This window comes from Aedes albopictus, chromosome 3, assembly GCF_035046485.1.
Source record: "Aedes albopictus strain Foshan chromosome 3, AalbF5, whole genome shotgun sequence".
Classification (NCBI taxonomy): Eukaryota; Metazoa; Arthropoda; class Insecta; order Diptera; family Culicidae; genus Aedes; species Aedes albopictus.
In genome coordinates, this window is record NC_085138.1 from 316,217,013 (window position 1) to 316,241,528 (window position 24,516).

The 24,516-nt window shown below is 45.0% G+C and overlaps 2 protein-coding genes across 2 annotated transcripts in view; one reads left to right on the forward strand and one right to left on the reverse strand.

Moving 5' to 3' along the window:
• Positions 1-24,516, forward strand: part of LOC109433256 (uncharacterized) — a 363,056-nt gene that overhangs the window by 65,676 nt on the left and 272,864 nt on the right. The window lies entirely within an intron of this gene.
• LOC115262826 (uncharacterized) lies at positions 16,029-20,082 on the reverse strand. The gene is made up of 2 exons (XM_029865719.2): positions 16,135-20,082; positions 16,029-16,061 (listed from the first exon to the last, which is right to left on the reverse strand). The coding sequence occupies exons 1-2, from the start codon at positions 20,080-20,082 to the stop codon at positions 16,029-16,031; spliced, it is 3,981 nt and encodes a 1,326-aa protein (XP_029721579.2).

Genomic DNA, 24,516 nt, shown 5'->3' on the forward strand with positions numbered 1-24,516 from the left:
TGTACAGTTTACCACTACGAAAATTTGGTTTAAGTCCTTAAACCAAATTTTCGTAAAATAGTCCTGGTGCAATGTAGCAGTCAGGAATTTTGTAAATAGTTTATATGTATATACAGGCATGAATTCCATTAATATAGTCCAAATATATGTCTCAATAAGATTGGATAGGTCAATCAGATTAATGAACGAAAAGAAGTTCAAATATGAAGCATCCCTTAGCTTATGCAATCATGAGTTGCGAGCACTTTGCAAAATCTTTCCCGGGGCGGGCTCCTCCGTCTCATTGAAAGGTTGGAAAAGGACCGCGGCACGACCTTCGTACTGAGTTATCCTTCGGGGTTCTGTAGTCACAAAGTGCACGACGGGAGTTCGGGAAATGACAAAGTCCGGTTTGTCCGAGGTCCAGGTTCTTTAATCTGAGGAGCCACAGATTCGTCCATTTCGTCCGTGACTTCTCAGTTAATCAGAGGTGTGCGCGTTTGAGAATTTTGTTCGAGTTCATAAAAAGTATGAAAGTTAGTGACGTTATGTGCATGTAAAATAATTAAATGTCTAATTCATTCCCAGTTCCTAGAAAGTGTGCGTAGTTTTGAAAATTGTGTGCGAAATTAGATAGGAAGCCAAACATAGCAAGGTAATTGTGCTTTTCATGTGCGTTTAGTGCCTGTGCTTAGTGTTCGATTTAGCCGCTAGGCTGTTTATTCGCAGCAGATTCATCTCGCACCCAAGCGCCCAAAACCTGCCCCTCAATGGACGAAAACGTTCCCAGCTGGACCGTCAACCAGCTGGAAGTCGCCCGATTCGTCAACATATCGGCCGAACGAGGTTCAGGGGACCTCGTGAATGCATCCACCGCCATCCTAGGACATCCATTGTCAGCATTGACGATTCAGTCGCTGTTCGTCCATCTTGAACGAACTCGGTGGACGAGATCGTTGACCCAGCCATAGGTCATCGACTGCGGTAGAGTAGACCAACGAAACCGGTGAGTCATACCAGACAATCTTTTTTGGAGTGAAGTGGGGCGTCCGATGAGGGCGCCTCGGAGTTTTTTGTTGCCAGTCCAAAGACTGAGAAAAATGCGCATCTAGAGCGAACACGAAACCTTGGATCGTGAACACGTGCGTGACAAACTACCGCCGTGTCGATCCCCGTAGAACCAGGAGCGCAGACTAATACGCATCTGCGCTGCTAAAGCCGTGACGTCACGCGAGATAACGCAAAGCACATGAGCACAGAGTGAGAGTAGACAGACAGGGCAAGAGAATGCACACAAGATAGGGAGTAGCTAGCCAAACCCAATACACACACAATCGAAGGGAAATGTTTGTTAGATGTTAATAAAATTATAACTAAAAATTCCATGAATTCCGTTTCCGTCTTTCAGAAATAAATGTTAGTGTTGTGTAAGCTCCCTGGTGTTTAGTTAATTTCATGTGTTGCACGTCACTTCGCGATAAGTATCGGTTCCCGTCCTCCACCCAGTTGGGGTTTGATTAATGGGCAGTCAGTCCATCTCTTATGTGTTGATTTGTTGCGCGACGATCGGAGAGTCTGCCCGTGATGAGAAATAACGAGTGACTCAGTATGTTGCATCGTTTGGGAGAATGAGTGGATCTCTTACCGGAATCTCTGAGTGTCTTTGGGAGTAGAGAATTTCGTTGTGATAATAGGGTGAACCCGTTCGGACGTTTGGTTCGTAAGCCAGCCAACGATCTGTAAAATTCCTTTCGAGGAGAATCTATGGACTCGCCCTCAGGAGAGTCTCAACCGGGCAATTAAAAGTGGGCATGTGGTCTCCCTTGTGGAGTGGCGCTTAAGCCACGTGTTTTGAGACGGATCGCCCGGGCTGGCTACAAGCATTACCGCCCTCGCTGCGTTCTTCTCCTCCAAAACCGTTCTGCACTCTTCGTCGAACCATTCGTTCTGTCGATTCCGTTCCACGTACCCGATGGTGCTCTCGGCTGCGTCGTTGATGGCTGCTTTCACTGTGCTCCAGCAGTCCTCTAGAGGGGCCTCATCGAGCTCGCCCTCGTCTGGCAACGCGGCCTCGAGATTCTGCGCGTATGCTGAGGCGACATCCGGTTGCTTCAGTCGCTCTAGGTTGTACCGTGGCGGTCGCCGGTACCGTACATTGTTGATGACGGAGAGTTTTGGGCGCAGTTTGACCATCATCAGATAGTGGTCGGAGTCGATGTTGGCGCCACGGTAGGTCCTGACGTCGATAATGTCGGAGAAGTGCCGTCCGTCAACCAGAACGTGGTCGATTTGAGATTCCGTCTGCTGTGGTGATCTCCAGGTGTAACGATAAGGGAGGCTGTGTTGGAAAAAGGTGCTACGTATGGCCATATTTTTGGAGGCGGCGAAATCAATGAGTCGTAGGCCGTTTTCGTTCGTCTGCTGGTGGGCGCTGAACTTACCAATCGTCGGTCTGAATTCCTCCTCCTGGCCTACCTGAGCGTTCAAATCACCTATGATGATCTTGACGTCGTGGCTTGGGCAGCGATCGTACTCGCGTTCGAGCTGCGCGTAAAATGCGTCCTTGTCATCATCAGTACTTCCGGAGTGTGGGCTGTGCACGTTTATTATGCTGAAGTTGAAGAATCGGCCCTTGATCCTCAACCTGCACATTCTTTCGTCGATCGGCCACCAACCGATCACGCGCCTCTGCATATCACCCATCACGATGAAAGCTGTTCCCAGCTCGCGTGTGTTGCCGCAGCTCTGGTAGATGGTATGATTACCTCTAAACGTTTGCACCATGGATCCTGTCCAACACACCTCCTGCAGCGCTACGATGCCAAACCCGCGGTCCTTCAGTAGATCGGCGATTATGCGGGTGCTTCCAATGAAGTTGAGAGATCGGCAGTTCCACGTACCGAGTTTCCAATCGCAAGTCCTTTTTGTTCGCTGGGGTCGTTGCCGTTGGTCTCGGTTCGTATTATTCTGTTGCTGATTTTCCGTTACAATGGTTTTTTACGGCTGGCTCGTAGGGCCTGACACCAACCCCCTACTTTCCGGAGTACGATAGTGCACAGTTGAGCTTAGAGTCCTTCCCTGGCACTCGGACGTAGATCAGCCGCCCCTAACATGGGGATCAGACGCTGTTGTGAGCCGCTCCTGCTGGAGAACAGAACGCTCAGGTTTGCCGAAGCAAACCCCCCCCCCCCCCTTCCCTGTCAGTCTACGACCAAAGTTCCCACCGGGGTTGGTTACCCGATCTTCCCTAAGGTTGCTCATAGTTTCCGGCCGGTACCGCGTGGAGGTAGGGATAGGAGTTGCTGGGCAGAGGCTAGTGGATCACAATGGGATCTGAATTGCGCAGCATACCCAGCCTTTACCGTGCCATCACTCGCTTATAGTGAATCCCAAATCAACCCATTCCAAATATCCAACTCCTTGACACCTATGGGAGTGTCGGTGAGTCGCTGACCTCTTGTAAAGTAGGTGTCATATCATCACATCCTTTCCTATCCTCGTAACGGAGAAGATGGGCGTGGCCGGCAATGGAAGTTCTCATGTCATTTTAACTTCAACCTTTAATTGGATAGCTGTTCCTTCCCAAATAGCATTCCATAAGCAATTTAGAATAGAAGTATTAAAGTTTTAACATGACAACTTTCAGTATGCAATCTACCAATTACTCCGTTACTACGCAACGCAACGCAACAATCTACAAATAACGTTAATTTTAGTTTGATGCGATTTCATCCCTTTTCGACGGGGAGCAGAAAAGCATCTGTTGGTGTTACAATGCCAAAAGTAAGCAACCAAAGTAATTTTTAGTTTTGTTAGGTTATTCACTTTTATCTTTGGGTCACCCTCTGAAACTTTTTGACCACAATCCAAAACGCAATGAAATCCTGTCAAAATAATATTCACGTAATTTGTAGATCGTGGTCAAAAAGTCAGCTAAATTGGATCGCTGTAAGCTGAGATACAAGGTTCCAAACTTAAGCATAAGGTCTGTAGTATTTTTTCCGACACATCGACGAATGCAGCACCGTTGAATGACTTTTTTGGGACGTTACTCAGCAGAACACAAGCATGCGAGTTGGCCTCTATTCTTTGTTCGAATCATCATCACGTTGTAGGTACCGATCTACCAACCCACCTTCGGTAGTACCTACCTCCCGAACTCTAGTGCTACCGCATCATATCATCGCACTCATATCGTCATTTCGGGGATGGAGTTGGGTTGAGGTCGATTGAACCGATATACCCGAGCAAAAAAGGGAGGATCTGGAAATGGTTCGCAGAATTATGAAACCCGAAAATTTGATAGCTGTTATATCAACGTACTTGCTAATGGGGGCGGGTGATGGGATCAGTGTTCGCGTTTGAAAGGGCACCCTTCTAGGAGATGGAATTCACCGTTTTAAGCGGGGTGGCAGGACTCTGCTGCTGCTACGGATGCTGCTCAAGCAGAAGTACATTTATGACTGCAAACACACAATGAATGTTGGGTGGTTGCCCCCAGGCAGGATATGATCGAACCAGCTGGGTGGTAGAACGTTCTGTTTTGAGGCTTCCTGTGTGCCCCATTGAACGAATATTAATATCAAATGAACGTTGTGTTGAAGCGAAAATATCTAATATCGGTTGATGGGGTGATGACTGAGGAGCCGAAAGGGACGAAACTACCGCAGAAAGAGGACGATATTCACATAAAGAACTTACCGGGCTGTAATATTCACATTGTTTCCGCTTGGTGGGAGGAGAGGGTGGTGATTGGAGGGTGAGTGGGTGGTGAGTACTGAACCGGTTTTTATGATGATATGGGACTTTCCATATAGGTGCATTTTTCGTGGTAATATACCGACAGAGAACGTGATTGCCAGTATGTTCAACAGGCACGTACGAAGGTAGTGATGATTTTATGGAGGTACTTGGGTTTCATTCGATTGGATCACGAGGCGAAATTAACATGTTCCATGAGCAGGACACGGGAATGAGGATGACTGTCAGGTCCTGGAGTTACTTTGAATAATGAATACATCAAAGATTATGTCTGAATTAGGAAAATTTCAAATATATATATATTACAAAAGAAATTACGGTGACATCTGAATAAGGATGATAACAGATAGGAAAAAGAAGATGATAAAGAGCATAAAAGACAAAGAATAAATGATAACAGATATAATTTTGTAGTTTCACGTGTTTTGATTTCAGGTCCATTACTAATCAATCACTTTAATTAATGATGTTTCCTATTTTCTTCTTTTTAGGTATGGCTTGTTGCTGAGTTTCACATGATTGTTTTAAGTATCGCAACTTGAAAGACAACCTAATAATAATAACAAGTAGGTTTAAAACTTGGAAATTTATACCATGTCATAAACTATCTAACCAAATTATTTATAGACAACAGTTACTCAGAATGACCAAACAACCTACTGTATGTAGAGAAGGCATTTAATGATTTTGGAGCACGTAGCAGCAGTTGCAATAATGAAATAGAAAACTTCGTACTAAAATTAAACTAAATATACATTGCCGGCACACAAAGTCCGACGAAATCCCCAATCCATTAGAAAATAAGCATAAAATTGCAACATGATGAGTTGATGGTTCTCTCTTACTGCGTTCGCTGAAAGTCTCATCATATCACTACAGCTAGCCAGCACAGCGCCAGCGTCCTGAATAACAAACGTGGTGGTGACAACATTCTGTAGCCGAGCGGAGCCATTTGGGTGAACAATATTAAAATTAAAATCATGAATTCCAAGGCGGGCAGCAGCCATCAGCTCCCTCGTTTGGTTGTCGTTCTCGTCATCTGTCTTTACGTTGACGGAGCACAGTCGACAAACGACAACAATGCCGAGGTTGGTTCCGTGGCTCCGGAGGGTGTGTTTACAGTGAGTGATCAGAATATGTAGTTAAACTGCGGAATAACTCAATATCAACATTCTTTCAAAGTGATACTATTATGAACGATATGCTATTTTTTCAAAAGACGCGATGGGGTAATTCGGGTAATTTGGACAGATCGGTACATGTATATACTTTGGACATTTACAGCAGCTCAAATGAAAATGCCCAACATATATATGCGTAAAGGTCTGTTCTAGATTCTTGGGGGTTGGAGGTAGGGTGCTCCATAAAAAATCTTACGATATTTTCGATTTTGTTTTTCTTATAAATGTATAGGCATTACCATATTTGTTTTGGAGCTTTCTGAAAGTGAACCCTTTGGGTGTCTACTGGAACCAGAGACGAGAGCTGATTCAATTTTGAGAGTAAATCGTTTGCGCTTCGATTCACTCTCAAAAAAGAGTCGACTCTTTTGATCGCTCATTCCCGTAACTGGATCAAACATGTTTTTTTTTCATATTTATCTACACCTTTCTTATGTGTCCAACTTCCTAGAAAATCTAATCATCACTAAAGTACGCAGTCAATCCCATTTTTCCCACTCCTTCCATGAATTCCTCTTGGGATTCCTACAGAAATTTCTCCTGGGCTTCTTCCAGCAAATCTTCCGGGGATTGCTCCAGGAACTCTTCTTGGGAATTCTCAAGCAATTTATCACGAGATTTTTCCAGGAATTCCTTTTGTGATTCTTCATGGAATTCCTCTTGGGATTCTTTTATAAATTCCTACTGGGGCTCCTCCTGTGAATTTTTAATGAATTCCTCCTGAGTTTCTTCCAGGAATTCCTCTTCAGTTTTCTCCTGGGACTCCTCCAAGAATTTCTCCCGCGATTTCTCATAAAATTCTTCCTGGACTTGCTCCAGGAGATCCTCCTGGATTCTTCCAGAAATTCCTCCTGAGATTCTTCTAGGATTTCGTCCTTAGATTCTTACAGGCATTTCTCCTGATATCCTTCCAGGAATTCTTCCTACGATTTTTTCAAGATTTTTCTCTAGGATTCCTTCAGAAATTTCTTTTGAGATTCCTCATGTGATTTCTTCAAAAATTCCAGCTGGCACTCCTGCAGGAATTCCGCCATAAATTCTCCCTGAGATTCATCCAGGAATTCCTCCTGGGATTCCTCCATGAATTCCTCGTGAGATTCTTATTGGAAATTTTCAGAAATTTCTGTAGAAATTGCCCCTGGGATTTCTCCATCAATTCCTCCCAGAATTCCTCATGGGACTCCTCCAGGAGTTCTTTTTGAGATTCTTCCAAGAATTCCTCCTGAGAGTCCTCTAAGAATTTCTCCTGGGATTCATTTTGGATTTCTTCTTTGGATTCCTCAAGGAATTCTTCCAGGAATTCCTCGAGGAATGCATCCTAGGACACTTCTAGGAATTTCTTCTGGAATTCCTCCAGGAATTTCTCCTGAGATTCCTCCTGAAAATATGCTTTTGAGAGTCCTCCTGTGAATTCTCTTTGGATTCCTCCAGGATAATCCTCCATGAATTCCTCCAGGAATTCATCACTACCTGGAGAAATTCCTGGAAAAGTCACAGGGACGAATCCCAGGATAAATTCCTGGAGAAATCCCAAAACATTTTCGAGTAAGCTTCCCAGGAGGAATTCCTGGAGAAATCTCAAGAGAAATTGCAGTAATAAGCCTAGAAGGAACTTTTTGAGAATACCCAGAAAGAATTCCTGTAGGAATCCCAGGAGAAATCTCTGGAAGAATCCCATTAAGAATTCCTGGAGGAACCCTCTGAGGAATCCCAGTTGGCCCTCGGGAAATCCCGGGAGGAATATGTATCTGGAAAAAGTCCTACGTAAAATTCCTGAGGAATTTCTGGAGAAATATCAAGAAGAGTTCCGGGACGAACCTCAAGAGCAATTCCTAAAGGAATCTAAAGCGGAGGAATTTCTACAAGAATATCAGGAGGAATTTCTATAGCAAACCCAGAAATAATTTCTGGAAAAAATCATTCCTGGAGAGATCCCAGGACATATCCCGGAAAGAATTCCAGGAGGAATCCCAGGAGGATTCCCAGGAGATATTTCTGGAGAAATCCCAGGAGAAATACCTGAAGGAAACCCTGGAAAAAATTTATGGAGGAATCCCAGGAGAAATTCCTGCAGAGGAATCTCAGGAAGAATACGTGGAGAAGTCCCAGGAGAAATTTTCGGAGGAGTCTGTGAATATTACGCAACTCACTATAACACTCCGTTTCCGACATTCTTAGCAAACTGCAGTAGAATCACTTGGCATGATACGGGACCTGGCAAACACAGGCGACTGGCTCCGCCAAAGCTCCACCCCTCAATAAGGCAGCAACACACTCACTATCTCGTCATGATGATTGCTGTCAATGATGCTTACTAGGGGAAGGACACGCAAGGGGAATATCACTAATCATTATTCACACCCCACAGAGTCCTCGAGGAATAATTCTTGTAGAAATCCCTGGAGGAATCCCTGGAGGAATTGCTGGAGGAATCCCAGGACAAAGTCCTTGAGAAAATTCAGGAGGCATTGCTGGAGGAACTCCAGAAGAAATTCCTGGAAGTATCCCAGGAAGAATTCATGACGGGATTTCAGAAGGAATTTGATTTTTTTTCCGAAAATTCTTGAATTCAAAAAAATCTCAGAAGGAACTCTTGGAGGAATCTTGCAAAGAGTTCCTTGACAAATTTTAGAAGGAGTTCGTGGATGAATCCCAGGAGAAGCTCTTGACAAATTCACAATTTCTTGGAAAATGATAAAAGAGCATGGAATTTCTGTAAGTAAAAAGAAAATCGCGTTAAGTACTGTTCCTTTGAATTCCACTAAGAATTTGCATCCTTTGACAGATACGTATTTCGACCGCAACTGTAAGGTCGTTTTCAGTGGCTTGTACTTGACTCGACTGATTTCTAGTATTTTGCTCATCTTTGAACTTCTAGCGGACCAAGATATGGACAAGAAATTCCAAGTATTCCAAAAAGTCATGGACTCTAAGTAATGTATTTTAAAGTCATGTATTTTACAAAGCTTCTTCAAAAATCTTCGAATGACAATTCGAAAATTCTCAAATTACCTTAGCGGACCCAGATATGGACAAAGAATTTCAAGTACTTTAAATAATCATGAATTTTTCAAAATATCTCGAACTATTTTTGCGAACTTGGACATAATTAAGGAATTCCTAGTATTTCTACAACTGCAGGGTGATTCACAAACTCTTCAAATATGTTTGAGTAACCTTATTGAACCCACATGATTGAAAGGAATTACAAGTATTTCTTAAAAGTCTAGACTTTTTTTTAGAGATTCTTCATAACTCTTGAGTAATTTTAGCGGACCCAGATATGGACAAAGAATTTCCAGTTTTTCCAAGAACGAAGAATTGTTCATAAATTCTTCTAAAATCCTCCAATAACCTAACTGGAATTCCAAGTATTCCTCATGACTATCACATAGATTCATCAACAATCCCTGAACAACCTTAGCGTGCCCAGATAAAAGCAAGTATTTCCAAAATTTTCTGAAAATTTTAGATAGATTCTTCAAAAATCTTCGAACTACCTCTTCGGACCTAGATAGATATACCTACAAGGAATTACTAGTATTTCTAGCAATGTAGAATCGAAGTGGACCCAGATGTGGCAAGGAATTTCAGGTATTTCTGAAAGTCAAGAATTTTACATACATTCTTCATAAATCCTAAGCGGACCCAACCCACCTTAATGCCCCGCGAGACTGTTGGTTGTGAGTGGATTACAAGTCTTCCAGAGATGTTCCAGGGGGTTTCAAGGGGATTCGTGGGCGTTCCATGTGGTTTCAGGGGGTTCCAGGGTCATTCTAACGGTATTTCAAGGAGTTTTAGAGGCAATCCCATAAAGGGGCATAAGGGGGTTTCATGGAGTCCGAGCAGCGGTCCAGGGGTGTTTCGTGGGGTCTCATGGGACTTCATGGGGTCCGAGCGGCGTTCCAGGGGTGTTGGGAGATTTCAAGGGCGTTGCATGAGGTTTCAGGGGGTTCAGAGACGTTCCATGGGTGATCCAAGGAGTTTCATGAGCATTTCAGGGGTTCACAAGTAAATTCAGGGCGTTTCTTGAGAGTTTCGGGAGTGTTACATGGTGTTACAAAGGCGTTCAAGGGATGTTCTAAGGAATTCCAAGGGGTTTCAGAAGTGTTTCCGTGAGTTTCATGGGGTTTCAAGGGTATTCCAGGAGATATATCATCGATATCATCTGTAACTCTGAAACGCCTTGAAACGCCTACAAACAGCTCCTCAAATTCTTTGAACCCTTGATATGCATTCAAACTCTTCTGAAATACTTGTGAAACCCTCCTTGGACACCCACGAATTAAAAATTTGAAAACTTTCCGGAGTGGTCTTGGGTCCTACTATGATTGAAGTTAGCTTTTTTACTGACTTACTTACTTACCGATCAGGCTAAGGCCGGGGTGGCCTCTGCTGTACATAGTAGCCGTCTCCATTCCACTGTCTCCAGTTCCGCACTCTGCGTAGGGTCCGCAGATCGTCCTCCACTTGGTCGACCCACCTAGCTCGCTGCGCTCCACGTCTTCTTGTACCGGTCGGATGACTCCCGAGAACCATTTTAGTCGGGTTGCTATCCGACATCCTGATGACGTGACCCGCCCACCATAGCCTCCCGATTTTCGCGGTATGGACGATGGTTGGTTCTCTTTGACAAACTGCACACTAGGAACGGGCAACCCATTCAAATGATTCATTTTTAACAAACGTTTCGACATTCACATGAACTTGTGCATACACATTACACAATTGTATATTCGTTGCGTAAGTAGTGGGTAAGCGAATGAATCATCACTTCCTTACGCTTTCCCGCATTAACATGCAGCCTGACGTTACATACGTCATTCACGCCTGAAAATAGAAGATCTCCATCATTCCCATACTGAAGATGCAATTATATAGTCTTTAACAGTATTCTCTTTGGTTAAGTGTTTTAGTGCATCTGATATAAGGATACTGGAGAAACAACTACGGGCGGCCATGCCTGGTACACATATAAACGTGAGTCACTGTAGCTGGACGCTGAACAAGACAGTGATGAATTTCCACTGGCGCCCCGACCAACTGGCGACGTTTTCCACTACACTACTGCTGGCTACGCTACATGACGGAATTATGTATATGCCAGATTGTAGTGCAAGGATGAATGTGAGCTTCAGTCGGCGGACCAGTGGGCCGACAGCAAACGCTGATGATGATGATGATAAAGCTGGGTGGGACATTTTCTGCGACGCCTGCCTCTTGTGGCACAAGGAATTTTGTTTTATGTGGTCCAAACAAAGCTGCTGCCAGTCAGTATGTTATGCAAATGGTTCTCACTCTCTCCGTAGATATACGACGAGTCACACGAGCGGGGACGAATATTAGACTTGCGTTGGACCCAAAAAGGAACTCAAGCTGTGTTTGGATAGTTCATTTTTGGAAACTGCGCAAACATGTGTGCCTGTTGGCTTAACTATCGTTCGACAGAAAGGTTAGGGAGCTCGGAAAAACTCTTTCGTACCGTGGAAAGCACTGACTGACTGTGACCAAACTTTGTGTTATATTCAATTAAATGACCCCGGCCTTCGTGAAGCTCCCAAACTGTGGTCTCTTTTTTCGCTTCAGATGTCCGTTTCGTCTGCTTTTGAGGATAATTTCCCGTTCGGTGAACGGACAAAGTGGCCCGACGTCAATTCGGTCAATGTCGGTTGGTTGTTGGCTAACTGATGCGGCCACCACGCCACGGTGTGGTGTCCTCCTCTTCCGATGATCGTTCACAAGATGTGACTCGACAGCGACAACTGGCATGTTTTATTTATGGGAAAACTTTGCCGTTGCATGGAGCGATAGGCTCGCGGATCCTTTTCATGAGGGAGTTTGACTGCAGCGGCAGATTTAGATGCAAAGTAACTCCAGAGCAATATGCTGGAAGTCAGCGGTAATTGACGTGGTCTGGTGGGTTGTCATTGGATCAGTCGTAAGCTTTTCGGAAGATTTTTTTTATGTACACCTTCAAGTTTGCTTAGGTACCAACTATTCACTAACTTTGTGGGGTTGAGTTATATGTTCCGAAAAAATCAACAAGTTTCGAAACATATCTATTAACTTATCTATAAACTCCAATCTATTCTACATTATTCGACATGGTTTATGAACATCCTTTGACATAAAATTTATCGTTGTTGTTGAGGAATTCAGTAAATCGTCTCGATCTAACGATCAAACCAATTCCATCCAAGGATTCCGAATTGAACAATTTCGTTTACCAGCAATACTATACTGTACCGCCTAAAGATCAGAAACTCCTCCAAAAACTTTCTCCAAAACTCATCTCGGTTCTGTTCATCCAACCGAGCTACTTATGAGACCAGCCGAGAGCATTCTCCACTCCCGCGAGAAAGTGCACCAAAACTTTGACAATGTTTAATCGAAAAAGTTTCCAGCCCCGGCCTTGCTTTCGGCTTGGCGCGGCATCAGCTTTGGCGGTGGTTCCATCCAACGGAACTTCCGCTCCGCAGGTGCCTCCCGTATAACGGCGCGGCGCGGCACAGTTCCTACCAAAGTGCAGCAGCAGCAGCAACAGCATGATGCTTTCCCCCGGTTCCACACGCTGAGCGATGATGATAGAAAAATAGCTGGAAGTGAAACACTTGGAAAAAAGTGCAGAATGGAGCTCTGATGAAAATTTTCATTTTCCAGCCAACCGTGGTGGGGGACGCCGGCCAGGCACGTCACCACACAAGTTCCTTCATTCCCAGCAGATGGCAGCTAAGGAGAGGACGGAAAACGCAAAAATTCTTTCTTCGCACTCTGCATCCCAGATTTTGAGTGCCGTGGTGTAAGGTGAAATTGATCACTCTAAATTTCATGAATTGCCAAAGTAAGAACAATCCTCCTTATGTTATCGTTGACTTGAAAGAGCTATCCCACATTATATTACATCGTTTGTCACCTAAAACGAATAAGTTCGAGATGTTATCAAGCCAGCTTCATCGACGGCCGGTCAAAAACAGACCACGTCTTCATCACACGGAAATCCTCCAGAAAGACGAGAATACCAGGTCAAAAGGCATTACCTGTTCATCAACTTCGAGATGGCATACAATAGCATCGACCGCACAGAGTTATGGAAAATTATGGACGAAAACGTCATTCCTGGGAAGCTGACCAGACTGATCATAGCAACGATGGATAATGTACATACTGCATAAGTGTTTCTGGTGAACTATCCAGTTCATTCGGATCACACCGAAAACTGCGACGATCAATCGTATCTGTTTATCCGGGAATATGTGCTCATGCAGAATCTGCCATAACTGGTCTCGGTCGATTGTGTCATACGTCAATTTAAAATCGATAAACAAGTAATGTGTGGGCAAGTTGTATTCGCGGCATTTCTGTAACACCTGGTGGATGGCAATCATCTGGTCTGTTGTAGGGCGTTCACCCAGCCTGACGAATGTTTCTGTAAGCGATGATAAACCGCGACATAAAATTTAGGAAAGTACCTTGTAGGCAGCGTTCAATAGTTCCCGTAATCCAAATTGTCGCCTTTTTTGTAGCTGGAAAACCCTACAGAGATGAACCAGGCCCCGGCTGAAAATCTCTTTAATAAAGAAAATTGATCTGCTGCCGGTAATTGATCTGCTTTAGCGGTTTTCTTGTTTTTCAACCGGCCAACTTCCTCCTTTCTCCTGTAGGGGCCGGAAGTCTTTCGTCCTCTGCATGTACTCCTGAGGTATGTTACCACACCAGCTTTGGTGTTTGCAACGTCGCCATTCATTGCTGGATGATGTTCTCTAGAGAATTCTCCAGGAATTCCCCAATAAATTGTCCCAGGGATTCCTTCAGAAATTCCTCCACGATATTCCGCAGCGGTTTCTCAAGATATGTAACAAGGGATTCCCCCAAGGGATTCCATATACATATGCTACCTTAGATACTACTACCTCAATAAGACATTTGCATAGAGTGTGTCATTCGTGTTCTCACTATAGCTATACCCGGGCAGACGGGAATATCTAAATCATATCTCAAATCGAACATTTTTTGCTATCATAGCTCGATGTGATTTTAATGAATTATTCAAAAATCGCCCGAATAGCTCAAAGTGATATGATATCAATTTTTGTTCTTGTCGATATAGCTGAAAATTTCTACATACGAACAAGTTTAGCTCTTCTGCACGAAATGGAACACATACACCCATAGAGATTGCTCAATGTTAGTGAAATACCATATGCCCGCTTCTGAGCTGTGGAAACGAAGAATCGCATCCTCTTATTCCCATGTTATTTACAGCAGCGAGCTGCAGTTGAGTGGTAAGCATCACCAACTGTGAATCCCCTAAGGTCGTAGGTTCGATGCTGGATGCTGACATTTTTTATTTTTTTTCTAGAAAAAAAGTGACAAATCTTGTCTGCTATTATTTTGATCTTGTTGTTCGATAGCTGGACTGGTTCCCTGGGGTTTGGCTTCCCAAAATGTGGCAAACGCAGTGCTATCCGGGGTAACAGCGGGGGTGGATTCGGTGCAACCAACTTGGGGGAATTTTCACCGTTTCTCGCGGTCTTTTCGGCGTAGCACAGTCAAAAACTCGCGGTTAGAGAAACAACTGCACTACATTTAACGTTTATTAAACTAACAACTTAAACTATTACAAAATACAAAAAGAGAAAATCGTACTTGACGCGACTGCCCGTATAGCAATTTTCTATAGAACTAAATCTAATGGGCACTGCAGTGTGCAGCAAAAGGCCAACCTATTGTTTTAATAATTAATAGATCGCGGGCACAATTCCGCGCAAATCGGCAGATCGTTATCGCCGTTGGTGGTAGCTGTCGGTTGGTAGCCACTAGCCGAGGGGATGCTCAATGTAGCTTACCTTGAACTCCGACATCCTCGCCTCCCTGAAACGCTTGGAGTTTCAGTTATCTTTAGCTGGTCCCACCTCCGTGGAGATCGGTACGGGTAGAACACATATTCTGGAAACTGGGCGTGTACTGGTTCCGTTGGCGGTCCGTAATGAAACGACCCTGACTACACCATCTGGACCTGGATGAGTGTTGATTATGTGGTCCATTTTCCACCGGGTGGGTGGAACGTTGTCTTCCCGAATCACGACCAAACTGCCCACAGTGACGTCGACAGGTGGTTTCCACCACTTGGTGCGAGCTTGAAGTTGTACCAGGTATTCAGCTCTCCACCTCTTCCAGAAATCCTGGAGTCTTCGTTGAGTGGCTGCGAAATCCTGAAGTTTGCCGACCGACGTCTGCAAGTAATCCTCGTCTGGTAGGGCTTGCAAGGCCGAACCTACCAGAAAATGGCCAGGGGTCAATGGCTGCAGATCCTCGGGGTCATCGGACAGCTGGGTTAAGGGCCTGGAGTTCAGGCAGCACTCCACCTGGGTGAGAAGCGTAGCCATGTCTTCGTAGGACACCACCGTATCTCCCAACACACGTAGCAGGTGCACCTTCGCCGATCGCACCGCGGCTTCCCACAGACCGCCGAAGTGCGGTCCGCCGGGGGGAATGAAGTGCCATGCCATTCCGTCTTCGGCACATTCCTTCGCTATGGCATCGTGATGATCCTTGGACTTCAACCGGTTAATCAACTCCATCATCTGGTTTTTGGCGCCAACAAAATTGGTGCCGTTATCCGAATAGAGGCTGGCACACCTCCCGCGGCGTGACACAAACCTCCGTAGTGCCTGGATAAATCGCGTAGTCGACAAATCGGTGACCAGTTCTAAATGAACCGCTTTGGTCGAAAAGCACACAAAGACTGACACGTATGCCTTGACCGCTCGCTGGCGATATCCCGTCCGAACGTACACTGGCCGAAGTAGTCCACACCTGTTGTTGCAAATGGCCGCGTTGGGGAAACACGGGGGGTGGGCAGCTCCGCCATGAACTGCCGAATTGCCTTTGGTTTCGTGCGGTAACATCGCACACACTGATGGTAGACTTCCCTCGCCAAATTTCGTCCACCGAGGCACCAATACCGAAGTCGAACAGTACTCAGCATCAACTGTGGTCCAGCATGCAATAAACGATGGTGGTAATAGCGCATCAACAGCTTGGTGAACAAATGACGAGCAGGTAGTACTATTGGATGGATTTTGTATTCGGGTTCCTTCGCTTGTCCTATTCGACCCCCAACTCGTAACAATCCATTATCTGCCACGAATGGATGATACCAACGTAGAGGTGAAGATCGTGGAACAAATTCCCCTTTAGTGAGTGCACTGACCTCGCGATGAAAGGAGTCTCGTTGGACGTGGAGAACGATAAAGTTTTCCGCCAGCTGCAATTCCTCCGTAGTTAGGAAAGCAACCGACCGTCGAAGTTCCCTTTTCGATCGAAGATTATGCAGATAACGTAGCAGATAGGCCGTTGTCCTGATTAGGGTGGTAAAGCTGGAGAACCGTGCCAGATACTCCGTGAAGAAACCTGAAGTCTCTGATGCAGTAATCACGCATGCTGCTCGCCTCCGTTCTTCCTCGTGTCCTTCCGAAGTGAAAGCTTGCAGTGATGGCCAATTTTCCGATGTAGTCCGAAGCCAGGCGGGTCCTTCCCACCAAAGTTGGTTGTGGATAATTTCCTCCGGCCAGATTCCCCGTGAAATTTGGTCTGCCGGATTCTGTTCTCCGGGCACGTGTCGCCAATGACAATTTTCCGTGGATGCTTGCACCTTCGATACGCGATTTGCCACAAATGTAGCCCATGTTAGGGGTGGGGCGTGTAGCCACCGCAAAACGGTCGTAGAGTCCACCCAGAAGAAACATTCTCCAGTGAAGCGCATCGAAGCCTTGATTTTGGTGTATAATTCCGATGCGAGTAGAGCACCGCAGAGCTCAAGCCTAGGGATTGATTGAGCCTTCAAGGGTGCAACTCTCGATCTCGACGATAGCAAGGCAACCTTAATCCTTCCTTCTGCATCTTCGCTCCGTAGGTAGGCGCAGACGCCGAAAGCCTTCTCGGAAGCGTCTGAGAACAGGTGTAGTTGGATGTTGATTGGATTCGGTATGATGACCAGTCTCTCAATGCGAAGCTCGTTTAATACAGAAAGTTGTTGATAGAACCGGACCCATTCTTCTGCTACCTTCGGAGGGAGCTTGGCATCCCATGCCAACTGGTGATTGTTTTCATCCTGCAGGCGCCACAGTAGTTGCACGACGATTTTTGCCTTTGTGATCACCGCGCCGACGAGTCCTAAGGGATCGAAAAGAGTGGCAATTTCTGATAAAACCTTCCTCTTGGTGAATACGGCATCCTCTGTTATCGGGGAGATTCGAAATTTGAACCGGAAAGTGTCGGTATTGGGCATCCAAACCAAGCCCAACGTCTTGATCGTCGAATCTGGATCCAAATGAATTCCGTCCGTCGTCTGAATCGCCCGATTCTCAGCTGGTAGGTCTTCCAAGACTGATTCGCAGTTGGAAGCGAATTTCCGCAGGACGAATCCTCCTCTTCGTAGTAGTTCCTGCAGCTGGATCCTCAACTCCTTGGCAACAATCGGGTCATCCGCACCGGTAATGGCGTCGTCCATATAAAAATCTTCCCTGACGGCCTTGGCCGCCAGCGGGAGTTCCTCCGCTTCATCCGTGGCGAGTTGCACCAGGGCTCTGGTGGCAAGAAAAGGAGCAGGCTTGGTGCCGTAGGTTACGGTGGACAGTTCATATGTAGCTAGCGGTTTGTCTGTGCTCGACCTCCACAAAATCGATTGAAGACGGCAATCCTCCGGGCAGACCTCTATCTGCCGAAACATTTTTTCTATGTCGGCCACTAGGATGATCTGACGAGTCCGGCTTCGCAGTATTATCGACCGCAAATCGTCCTGAATCACAGGACCTGCGAGCAACCCGTCGTTGAGGGAAAATCCTGACGCAGTTTGAGCCGAAGCGTCAAATACAACCCTCACCTTTGTGGTTGTGCTATCCTCCTTCACAACTGGATGATGTGGGAGGTAGCACCGACCTTCTTCCGTTTCGGTGTCTCCAACCAATCGCATATGTCCCAGAGTCTCGTATTCGGCCATGAAGGCACAGTATTCCTCCCGTAGCTTCTCATCTCTAGTCAATCGCCGCTCCAACTGGAAAAACCTCCTTTCTGCGATCGGTTTCGAACTGCCCAGCTTGACTAAAACTTCCTCATTCTTGGGCAATGACACCACATACCGACCAGACAAATTTCGCTGCACCGTTTGCGCAAAATGGCTTTCGCACCTTGCTTCCTCAGGAGAATGGTTATTCTCCGACCCAACTTCTTCGCATTTCCAAAACCGTTCGAGAATTTCGTCGAGCCGACTGGAGACCGCAACATCACACAGGACAGATTGGATTGGACCGCTGACCGAATATCTGCCTGTTACCACCCATCCGAAGACGGAGTCGACCAACGATGGTAGATTGTCACCCAACCGAATGCGGCGACCAGAAACGAAGAACTCGAAAAATGATTCCGCCCCTAGCAGAAGATCGATTCGTTCTCCTTTGAGGAAATCCGGATCCGCCAGTTGAATCCCCTTAGGTATGTCCCACATGCTGGTATCGACCACCGCGGTAGACACCTGTGCCGCAATTTTTGGAAGCACGTAGATTTCCATTGGTTGGTTGTAGTTTGTGACCCGTGATTGTACCAGGACTGTAACCCTTCCTTGGACCTTGGATGCCACCCCTTGGATACCAATAACCTCGACCGTACTGGCTTCCTCCTTGACAGCCAGCATTTTCCGCAGCCGTCTGCTAATCAGATTGCATTCGGCTGCACTATCCAGTAGCGCCCTAGCATGCACCTTGTTGCCCTTGTCGTCTTCCAGCACCACGACTGCAGTGAGTAGAACGACACCCGTTGTTGACGCTGTGGCTGTGTTGCAAACCTTCGCTCCGGTCGTTGCCAGGTTAACGACCTTTGAAGTAGTTGGTTCTGAGCTTGATTCCGATGTAGTAGTGGTTGACTCGGGTTTCTCATTCGTCTTAACTTCGGCTACCTTCCCCTTAAAACACACGAGTGAGTGATGTCTCGCTCTACAGTGCCGACAGGAAAACTTAGACGAACAATCCTTTGCTTGGTGACCCCGCCGAAAGCAATTTCGGCAGAGCGAATTGCTCCGAAGTACTCCATCCCGATCCGAAACTGCCATTTTCAGAAACTGAGGGCACTGGTACAGCAAATGTGTCTCTGGGCAGACGATGCATTTGCTCGGTGATGATGATTGGAACGTAGCGTTGCAGGATTTTACCGCCGAAACCTTTTTCGTCAGTTTGGTATGTCCGAGTTCCACCTTCTGTTCCGGCGCCTTGCCAGGGAGAGCTTCCAGAATCCTTAAACGACGTTGGAGGAAATCCGTGAGATCCTTTAGGGTGTCCGTCTGTTGTTCGGACGAATGTTCCTCCCAACTTCTCCGGGTGGTGCTGTCCAACCGCGATGTCAATACATGCACCAACATCAGATCCTTGTAGTCCGCCTTGTTGGCGACGACTTGATCGAGGGATCTTACAGTCTTCTCGAAGGCATCCAGGAGAGACTGTAATTCGGATGCAGTTTCCTTCTTAACCGTAGGCAGCTCGAAGAGGGCCTGTACCTGACGTTTCCGCAGAACCTTGGAATTGGTGAAACGTTGTGTGAGGAGATCCCATGCCACATTATAGTTTGCTGCGGTAAGGGGGAGAGAATCGATCACGGCTAATGCTTCCCCTTCCAATTGACTTCGCAAGTAATGGAATTTTTCTACGGCAGGGAGGTCCACCTGCCAGTGGATAAGCGAGGTGTAAAGGTCGCGAAACGTGAGCCATTCATCTAATTTACCGCCAAACTTGGGAAGCGAGATCTGCGGTAATCGTACGTGAGGGGTAGAACCGAAGGAGGTATTAGGGGTAGAAGTAGACGGAGTGTTTTGTGCCGGCTCGTTCTTTTCCAATAGGAAAGTTTTCAGTGTGAAGAATCGGTTTTCGAAATCAAGCCGATCTTTCACGTAGGCTTCGGGATCGTCGGGTGAATCGTCGTGGGCTACGATGTTGTCGATGACCTCGTTCATCTGATCCCACAGGCAATCCAGCTTGTTCAGTCGCACGGAGACTTCCAAAGGCTTCGTGTTGGCCGTGTATTTCTCCATAAACGTGTACAAGTTCGTGAACGTCGTTTGTAGCCCTCGGAGTCGCGCCTGTAGTGTCCGTAGCGGTATTTTCCGTTTCGACATGATGACCCTCGAAAAATAAGACCAAGTAGCGAAGCTTGGGGAGTATAAAGTGCTTGGAGAGCTAATTACCTGTTAGCTCTTAAATCGAGCCTTGAGTATTTCTTTAAAGATGCTCCACGAACAATCAGCAACGATGGGGTGCTACTGTTGTAGCGGATAGATCACCCAAGCAGATGGATGACCTTCGCTGAGGTTATGCTGCTCAGCAAAACCGGTAAGTTTTCAGCCAATCACTTCCAAACTGATGTGCGAACCAGTGATCACCAGCTTGGGCGTGCCAGTGAAGGGGAAATTGCTCCGTTTCCACAAACGGACCTTGAGTGGGAAAACTGCTATTTAGAACCGGGCGGTTCTTGCACGTATCGCCAGCGACGTCGAAGTACGGTAATCGAAAGTTCCACCTAATCCAATAAAAGACCACGAGCAGTACTGGGAGATGGACAGTAATTTTGTTGGAAATTCACTCACCTATTAAAGGCAAGTGATATGCCTTGTATTAACAAAATTCTGCCAACTGCAACCGACGCCTTCAAATAAGATGGCGCCCCTTAGCTCGCAATTGAATGAGGTTTGGGCGACTGCGTTGGCGAACCTTTGACCTTTGGAGTCCTACCGGATGGGTTTCCTTCAACCATCCGGCTCGAAGGACCACTTGTTCGATAGCTGGACTGGTTCCCTGGGGTTTGGCTTCCCAAAATGTGGCAAACGCAGTGCTATCCGGGGTAACAGCGGGGGTGGATTCGGTGCAACCAACTTGGGGGAATTTTCACCGTTTCTCGCGGTCTTTTCGGCGTAGCACAGTCAAAAACTCGCGGTTAGAGAAACAACTGCACTACATTTAACGTTTATTAAACTAACAACTTAAACTATTACAAAATACAAAAAGAGAAAATCGTACTTGACGCGACTGCCCGTATAGCAATTTTCTATAGAACTAAATCTAATGGGCACTGCAGTGTGCAGCAAAAGGCCAACCTATTGTTTTAATAATTAATAGATCGCGGGCACAATTCCGCGCAAATCGGCAGATCGTTATCGCCGTTGGTGGTAGCTGTCGGTTGGTAGCCACTAGCCGAGGGGATGCTCAATGTAGCTTACCTTGAACTCCGACACTTGTAATATCTTAACGAGCTATTATTGAGTAATTCACCATATTTTGCTATTATTTCTTGTCTTTTACCTTATATCAGTTTTTGCTCTTCAGTAATTCAATCAATAAACACTGAATATGTTATTCATCCGATTTTTCTACCTACTCGGGTAGCTATGTTTTATAATACTAATGACCTGGTTCTGGTGTTGTCTGAGAAAGTTTGAATGTTTGCTTCTCAGCGCTTTAAGGATGGTAAGTTTGGTGTTATGCTTTACTTTAGGTTGGAATGCAGGAAAAAGACTAGGTTGAAATGAAAGGAATGTATGGAAACGGAAAATTTCTGTTTTCCTATAAGAATTTCTGAAAGCAATCCACCAAAAAATTCCTTCATTAATTTCTCCAGCATTTCCTTCAGGGAAAACTCCAACAATTCCTTAACCCTTTGGAGCCGGAGGGGTCATATATGACCCCGGCGATGAAACCGAGCATAACAAACGTGTTCGACACCAGCGAGGTTGCGTCGACAGCGGCGAAACAAATCGGCTCCAAAAGGTTAAAGCATTACTCTGAAAATTCCTTCAGAAATAATTCCAAGAATTACTTAACGAATAACTTCAGAAATTCATCCATGTCTTACCTCGGGAATATCTCCAGAAATTCCTCCATAACGCCACCAGGAACTAGTCCAAAAGTGCCTTCAGGAGTTTCTCCAAAATTTCCTCCGGAAATTCCTCAAGGAGATTCTCAAGAAATTCCTTTAGGAATTTCCCATAAATTGTTCAGGAATAATTTGACGAACTCCTCCAGGGACCCCCGATTTTCCTACATATATTCCTCCAGGGGTCCCTTGAGGAAATCGTATAAAGGATATCTTCAAGAAATCTTCCAGAAATTTTTCCATAGGTTCTTCAGAATTTCACCTCTAGCAATTACTCCAGAAATTCTTTCAGATATTCCTACAAAATTCCTTCAAAAATTCCTCCAGGGATTACTCCGAGAATTCTTCCAGGGAATCCTCCAGAAATAACTCCAAAAACTCGTCCTGGAATCCCTCTATAGATTCCTCGAGAAATCCTTTCAGAAATTGATTAAGCGATTTCTCCTGCGATTCCTCTGAGAACTCTTCTAGAGATTCCTCTGAGACTTCTACAAGGGATTCCTCCAGTGATTCTTCTAGGAATTCGCCTAAAAATCTTCCAGTAATTCTGCCAAAAAATGTCCCAGAAATTTTACTATGAATTACTCCAGGAATTCGTCCAGGGATTCAAGCAGAAATTTTTATGAAAATTTCCTCAGCAAGATTTTTTTTAGGATTTTTCCCAAGAATTTCTCATCCAGTTTTCGCAAGAATTTCTTAAGGATTTTTTGCTAGCATTCCATGAGAAATTTCTTCAAGAATTTATTCCGGAATTACTTCTAGCAATTATTTCAGAAATCCCTTCAGGGATTCCTGCTAGAATTCGTCAACAAATTCTTCGAGGAATTATCCCAAAAAAGTCCTCCAGGAATTCCCCCAAAAATTCCTTCAGGATTTCCTCCTGGAACTGCCAAGAATCCCATCATAAATTGTTCCAGAATTTTTTCAGAGATTTTTCTAGGAATCTCTCCAGGAATCCGTTCAGGCAAACTTCCCGAAATTTCTCAAGAATACCTAAAAAATCTCCAGTTAGCCTAGTGGTGAGGGCTATGGATCGCCTATCCGGAGACAGCGGGTTCAATTTCCGTTCCGGTCGGGACAATTTTCTTGACTCCCTGGGCATAGTGTATCATTGTACTTGCCTCACAATATACAAATTCATGCAATGGCAGGCAAAGGAAGTCCTTCAATAAATAACCGTGGAAGTGCTTAACGAACACTAAGTTCAAGCAAGGCAGGTCAAGCCCCAGTGAGGACGTAGGGCCATAAGCAAGAAGAAGAAGACCTAAAAAATCTCAAGAAATTACTCAAAGATTTTTTGTTTTCAGTAGTTTCTCCAGAAATTCGTCCAGGAATTCTCCCGGAGTTTTTTTAGATAAGTATCTTCAGAAATTTCTGCAGGGATTTATCCAGAAATTCTTCAGAGAATTATTTCAAGGATTACTCCGAAACTTCCTCTATAAAGTCCTTTACGAGCTCCCCCTGGAATTGTGTAAGAAATTCCCCCAGAAATTCCTGCAAAGATTCTTTTAAAAATTCTCAAAAAAAAAAATCCACCAGAGATTCCTCCATCCTTAATTCTTGCAAAAAATCCTTGAAGACTTCCTCCTGGAATTCCTCCAAGACTTCCTCACGGAATTCTTCCAGAAATTCCTCCTGGAATTGTTCCAGATATTACTTCAAAGATTTTTCACGAAATACCTCCAGGAATCCGTCCCAGGATCCCTACAGGGATTCCTTCAGGAATTTTGCCATGGATTTCTTGTAGAACATCTCCAATAAAATATCCAAAACATTCTTCAGAAACCCCTCTAAGAATTCTTGTGGGTGAGATACTCCAATAATTCATCCAGGAATTCCTCCTAGAATATGACTAAGAGTAACTCCAAGAATTCCCATAGGAATTTCTCCAAGAATTTCATCAGAAATTATTCCACGAATTCTATCAGGAATTTCTCCAGAGTTGCCTCTGTAATTCCTCTAGGGATTCCTCTGAAAATCCTTCATTAATTCGTCCAGGAATTCCTCACGCGATTCCTCCCGGAATTTCTCAAGAAATTCCGCCAGAGATTCCTCTAGAGATTTCTCGAGACATTCATCGAAAAATTCCCCCAGAGGTTTTTCTAGAAATTTCTGTAGGAATCCCTCCAGAAATTTCTCCATATAAAAAACTTTTCCAAAGATTCTCCCAAACTCCTGGAAAATTTCTGGGAAAAATTCTTAAAGAAACTATTGGAGAAATTTCTTCTGGATTTTTTTAGAAAGTCCTCTATAAATTTAGGGAAAAATCCCTCTGTGGTTTCTTGCATGAATTTCTGCAGGATTTTTGGAGGATTTCCACGGGAAATTCTTTGAAAAATTCCTCGAGGCATTCTCGGCAAATTTCTTGGAAAAAGTACTAGAAAGATTACTGGAAAAAGTCTTGAAGAATTTTTTGGAAAAATTCGTGGAGGATTTCTTGGAGTTATCTCCTAAGGAATTCTTTGAAGAATTGCTGAATTGATTCTAGGAGGAATTCCTGGAAAAGTTTCTGGAGTATTTTTTGCAGGAATTTCTGGAAGCATCCTGAATTAATTTTGAAAAAATTGTTCGGGAAATTTCTGGAGAAATTCCGGGGAAACTTCCTGGAGATGTCCCTGGAAGGATTTCTGTGGGAATTCTTAAAAAAATCTTTGATGGAATCTCTAGAATAATTATTAAAGGA

Coding starts and splice junctions, on each gene's coding strand:
- LOC115262826 (XM_029865719.2), bottom strand. CDS start 20,082: ATGTCGAAACGGAAAATACCGCTACGGACACTACAGGCGCGACTCCGA. Junction 16,062..16,134: donor GAGACTCCTTTCATCGCGAG/GTCAGTGCACTC, acceptor CATTCGTGGCAG/ATAATGGATTGTTACGAGTT.